The 6,000-nt window shown below is 32.2% G+C and overlaps 1 protein-coding gene across 3 annotated transcripts in view; it reads left to right on the forward strand.

Moving 5' to 3' along the window:
- The window catches only part of LOC124367243 (regulator of G-protein signaling 7), a 539,841-nt gene extending 534,312 nt beyond the window's left edge, over positions 1 to 5,529 (forward strand). For all 3 annotated transcript variants that reach the window (XM_046823935.1, XM_046823932.1, XM_046823933.1), the window contains one exon: positions 2,150 to 5,529. In XM_046823935.1, the coding sequence (XP_046679891.1) occupies positions 2,150 to 2,167 (18 nt within the window). In that variant the 3' untranslated portion in view covers positions 2,168 to 5,529. The remainder of the gene's footprint in view (positions 1 to 2,149) is intronic.
- The last annotated feature ends 471 nt before the right edge of the window (positions 5,530 to 6,000 follow it).

Consider the following 6,000-nt stretch of genomic DNA (forward strand, 5'->3'; position numbering starts at 1 on the left):
AGTACCTCACCACCAACTACATAGTGCACATGCCTATCAAAAAATTTTAATTTTATTTCTTCAGTATAGTAGTTTTAGTTTATTTTTATTTTCATAAATCCAAAAGTATATTAATTTATGTGCAGTATGGCATTGAGAAAATAAAGAGATTTTTTAATTTTTTCAAAGCAGCCCTGTTTGACAATGTATGTTTTAACACATTTATTTTCTTTCTAAAATTATTCACAAAATTTCATGTTAATAATTACTTTTAGTTGTGACATCTTTATACCTTCTGATGGTTATTATAATCAGTTCCGACCGTAAAATAATAAACAATTTCTATGCACCATTCAATTATGAATAGAAATTAACCCTTTCACTTTATATATTTAGTCTGCAAACGCTCACTTGATCATTCATTGGTGCTAATTGGTAACAGTACTACATTTTGTGGCAACAAAAGGGTTGGTCTGTATATGACAATTCCTCACTAACAAAATTAGTACATACTCTTTCACTGTACACATCTGGAGACGTTAAGAACTGGCTGTAGTAAATGACATTGAGTTTTTCTCCCTAAGAACAATGTTGATGGAGTTTTGCACCCTTTTTTATGGTACCTTAATGGGAGATCTATTATTTTTAATATACAATTAGTACACACTCAAATGCTTTTGAGTTATTTTGCAAAGCGTATACTTTTTCAATATTTAAACCATGAAATTCGACAAAGTTTAAGATTTTTTCTGAACAACCTTTAAAAATATTATCAAAAAGGAAAAAGTGTTTGAATGTGTACTAATTTTATCTTCAAAATGAAACATCTCTGACAGTTCTATGAATAGTAATAAGGACATAAAACTTCAAGAGTTTAACATTGTTCTTATGGGGTTAAACTCAAGTTCATTTTACATCGGCTGACTCTTAAGAGCCGGCTGTGCATGTGGTAATCTTAAGATTAGCCCTGTAAGAGCAACGTTAATCTTTAAACACTTATACAACCTTGTGTTTGGTTGCAGCATTATTGGAGATTTTTTAATACACATGCGATGTTTTACTAAAGTTTTTATTGGTTTTTAAGAAATTACCTCGAACAGTTTTTTTCATTTTTATTTTAAAAATATGTATGCACTTTAGAAGAAAAGTGTTTGGAGTGTAACATTCATCTTATGGGTTTCAAGATGGCCGCCAATACAGCCAAGCTCTTAATAGCTTTCTGCTACACAATGTGGAAGTGAAAGGGTTCATTGTTGCTGTTTGTTCTCTTTAAAATCAATAAATCAAACTGGAAAATCAGTGTTTGTGCTTGACTTTAAAAAAACAGTTATAAAACAATATTCAGCTTTAGTTGTAAGTGTAATTTTTATTAAATTTAAATTTAGTTTGATATACATAAAAAAGGCTGGGAAATATGTGTGTGTGTGTGTGTGTGTGTGTGTGTGTGTGTGTGTGTGTGTGTGTGTGTTTAATACTAAATCAAATAATGTTTCTGTAGTTTTGAAAAGCCAGTTTATAATCTTAAAAAGTCATCTGGCTTTGTCGAAGTTATGATAAATAAATAAATAAATTACTATTTATTTAAAAGAAGATAATTTAATTAGCTTTGAAAAGTTCCCACATAAATACTAAATCTGCTGATAGTAATAATGAAATCGAGCATAAACACAGTAAGAAACCTCAAAAAATAAAACGCAAAATCAAAATTTATTTCAAATTCAAAATCCACAAAAATTTTAAATTTGTTGATTTATTTTACAATGAAATTAGAAATTTCTTGTATATACACAAATTGTAATATATCAGACACCCTGTTACATCCCTTTTAAGTTGACTGTTGTATATAAAAAATTATTAAACATCTTTAAAAGGTAGTTTTCAAACTTAAACCGTTGGTTTCATTTGATATTTATTTTAGAGTTGTATTATTATAACATGCTATGTACCAGATTTTATATATGTAGGTATATATTTGGTACAACTGCATATTTTATTAATGCCAAAGTTTATTATCTTTTGTGTAGGGCTAAAGTTATTTTTAAATAAAATATAATATATAATTTTTTATTTTCTAACAGTATTCATATCGAAGATTATTTACACTTTAAGTAAAAATAATATTGTCTTCATGTGATTTCAAAAGTTTACGAATGTTATTTTATTTTTCCAGAGACAGCTGCAAAGTTGATACGCCGTTCGTGAAAACATACGTAACTCTGGACTACTTGTAACGCCTAGCAGCTCCAAGACGTATATGCACTCTCTGGCTACTTTAAATTAGTATATACTTTCAAAATTGTACAATCTGTTCAAAAACCTGTACTTGTATTTTTTATATTTGTTATATTCTTGGATATGATACTCCCTCTTATCAAGACTTTTATTGGTACAGTTTTTTATTTCCGTAATGGTCATAACTGAAACGTAACAATAAGTTTTACTTATTTTTCATCGTCAACGTGATTTGGCACTTGTATGGATTTTGGTTTACATAAAAGTACGGGAAAATCATTGATTCTGGTTCTAGCTTTAACAAGATGAAACGGTAGTATTATGAATTTCAACAAATTGTAGAGACAAAAACTTCTTAAAAATGTCTAATCCTAGGATTTACGAAAAATTCATTTTACTTTTCGGTCCTTGATCTTTAAAGGAGCATAAGCAGGGACTGTCTGCGTAATCGAGATTACTTTAGCGTTATGCTGACAATTTTGAATTCAGGAATTTTTCTTTTTTTTTCAGAAAAGTTCTAGAAAAAAAACAGATGTGCCTGATCAGTCAAAGGCCATGTAGGAGAGAGTAAGAAAGGATATTCCTACAGGAATATCTCAATCATTGAGATGTTTGAAAGACACTTGATATAATATTCTGGAAATGTTATTGGAACGTGCGGAAGGTTATTGGTAATGTACGTTTTGGGGTGCGAGGAGGCACAAGCGAAGAGTTGCTCCGGGCCAAACTGAGCCCTTGGTTCGGAACAACCCCAACTTCTGCGTCCCCGCACTTGCATCGCTTTCTCGGTGTTTCAAGGTCAATAATTATAAAAAACACAAAAAAATCAGTAGCTACAATGTTAGTCAAGTAAGTTTAATTCTATATCGATGTTATGCTTGTTTACCAATGTAAGCTATAATGTTTGCACACGCATACAATTCTTGCACCTTTGTCTAAATGTAATGTTGTAAGTGTATCGATGTACTCAGCTAGTGTGTAAGTGTTAGATATTTCAAGTATGTATAAGTAACATCTTATGGTTTTCCGAAGCGTACATTACAAATATCCAGGGTTGATTAAAGAGAAGTCAAGTAATGTGTTTCGTATGATGAGGATCTTCGCTATGGTCGCAAATCTGTAAAGGCACAATGTGATTCAGATTTTTTTAGTTTATCATGAGTAAAAAATTTTTATGTATTTTTATGTACAACTAAAGAAAACAGAACTGTAGTAAAGTCTGAAAAAGTATTGTTGTTTCTAACTGCAGTGATGTGATGTTTTTTCTGCACTTGCCTAAGAGTCACGTATTTTTATTACTTTTCCACATTCTGTTTGGGACTCAGTTATTGTTGAAATAGTTTGTAAGTATACCTGTAGAGCGAAGAGAGTGCATACTTACCGACGCTAGTGTCTTCAAAGGCTTTGTTGAACGCTGGAGCTTCCACTGATGGCTTCGAAACGATTCCACTTCAGTCAAGACATGTCTTTCACGGTTTCACAGAACTTTCCGCCTGGTTTCAGGTGTAAAATGCAGGATCACCTTTACCTCTGGTGATTCTGAGGTTTGTTTAAATTTTTTCCAACTGTAAAGAAGTAGATTTTGGTAAAGAGACTGTTGTTGTCATAGTTGCAGCGTTGTGTGAATATGTGATCGGTCCCCTTTCACGAGCAAAACAGGCTAGCCGCCGACAAGATGAAGTTTAAACTTAACTTGAAAAGTGATATGTGAAATGTGATAATGCTAGTCACATGCATCATATCCTTTCAGTATAAACATATGCGTAACTTTAAATATTCCATAAATTTTAAATATTTATAAAAACAATTTTCTCGAGTTTTTAATCGGATTCCATGCAAGATTTTTGCAGTAGGAGGAAGTGTTTATGAAGAAGATCCGTATTGTTGCTTACTTTACTTCATCTCAAACCGAGACCACTTTTCTTTAAGCGACTAACCTGTTTGCGTATTTTCCTCAGGAGGTACGTAAATGTTGACGTAATTCATTGTTGATTTAATGTAATTATAAAATATTTTAGATACTTAGATGTGATTTATGAAATGATTGTTATATTGGCTAATTGTAGAATCTAACATCAAGTAGAAATTTGTTTTCATCCAAGATTACATTTGAAAAAAATTGCAGGACAATTTCGTACATAGTTTTTCTATAGCTATATTATACTTAAATGTTGATGTTATTTTTTTAAATAGATAGCCGTGTATTATACTGTTTTAAGGTTAGACAATACAAATAAAATTATTCATTTATGAATGTGCGCAGGCTGGTATTCACTGTATTATTTGGTAGTTGTGTTGAAAACACTACAAGCATGTGTTGTGAACTGTTTATTGAAATTAAAATGTTTTAATATCATCACAAGTATAAACAGTTCACTATCACTATGCCAATAATTTTGTTCATTCGTTGAATTGAAATAGGCTTCTGGGAACTGAAATTGGACTTCCATTCCTTGAATCATGTTGTGTCACTTAGAACGCTATTCCGAAAACTCCAGAAAGTTATAATATGTTTTCAAGCCTAAAGGAATGTCACAGCTTGGAATGTACACACAGGCAAATTATGTAGTTTAAAGATATTTCTTTCAGTTATTATCGCAACGGGTCCCATAGCTTTGCACCATTGTTCTTTAATTGACGTTTAAAATATTTGACGCAACATGTTCCCAAAATGCTCAATTGACTTAAAGTACTAGGTTATTTGCTATGTAAAAATGGTTTTGCTTCATAGTGCCTGCAGAAATCCCTGCCGCAACCGCTGTTGTTACAGTATTCTAAATTATACCGGCGGATTGGTGTTCGTTGACCTTCTGTAAGTGTTAGTAGATTGTTATCGGCAATTTTTAATGGTTTCAAAATCCGTATATAAAACGCTTTTACTGCTAAAAGTGTTCTAAATGTTATTACTTTTGTACGTTTGATTAAATCAAGACGTGGCCGTTCCTGTTACATGGAGTTTGGAAAACATTTGGTGCGATGTTCATTGTTCGCTAAACATTGTGTTGTCGCTTCCACTGGTGTATTCTGGACTCGGGTTTCTGTTGCCATGAGACAATTAGGCCTAAGCGCATATCCGATACCATTTTAGAACTCATGTTGTTAGTAGTAACGTAGTCCACCAACTGGCTACTATGTTGGAGAGCTTTATGTAAATAGTACAGTAGCGGAATGTTGCGTACCATACGTATGTTTTGTCACTACAGTTTTGTCATAGTTTTAATTATATAAGTCTAGTCTAGTCATATTCATACAAAGTGAAATAGAGATATGTTGAAATCGTTTAATTATATAGATATGAAAAATACAAACTGAAAATCCGTCAAGTCTCTCATTCTGTACCTTATCCCGTCTCTGGATGTTTGGACAGGTTTGGAAAGTAGCCACAAAAACATGTGCAGCCTCGCAGTGGCGTAACTAAGGCGGTTATGAGGGGGATAGAACCCCCAAAAGAACCTTACATTATGTATGAGTATAACAGCAATCATACTTGTTTTGCACGTCTTTGACTTTGAATTTGGCCTAATTTATTTAAATTGTACGTATTTAGATTTATTCCATACCACTCCGTGTGGAGTGTTTGTCAATAATCATTCCTCCCCCCCCCTCTGCAAAGCCAAGCCCTAGTTACACCATTGCAGTCTCCGAATAGAAATACCATAAAATTGGATAACTACAAATTGGAGGTAGGTTCATTACAATCCCTATTTGGATGTTTAAGAAAATTAATACAATTTTATTTATTTACCAAAATGTAATAGCTTTTTCACAAGCTGAATCTAATAGCTATAT

This window comes from Homalodisca vitripennis, chromosome 8 (genome assembly GCF_021130785.1).
Source record: "Homalodisca vitripennis isolate AUS2020 chromosome 8, UT_GWSS_2.1, whole genome shotgun sequence".
Lineage (NCBI taxonomy): Eukaryota > Metazoa > Arthropoda > Insecta > Hemiptera > Cicadellidae > Homalodisca > Homalodisca vitripennis.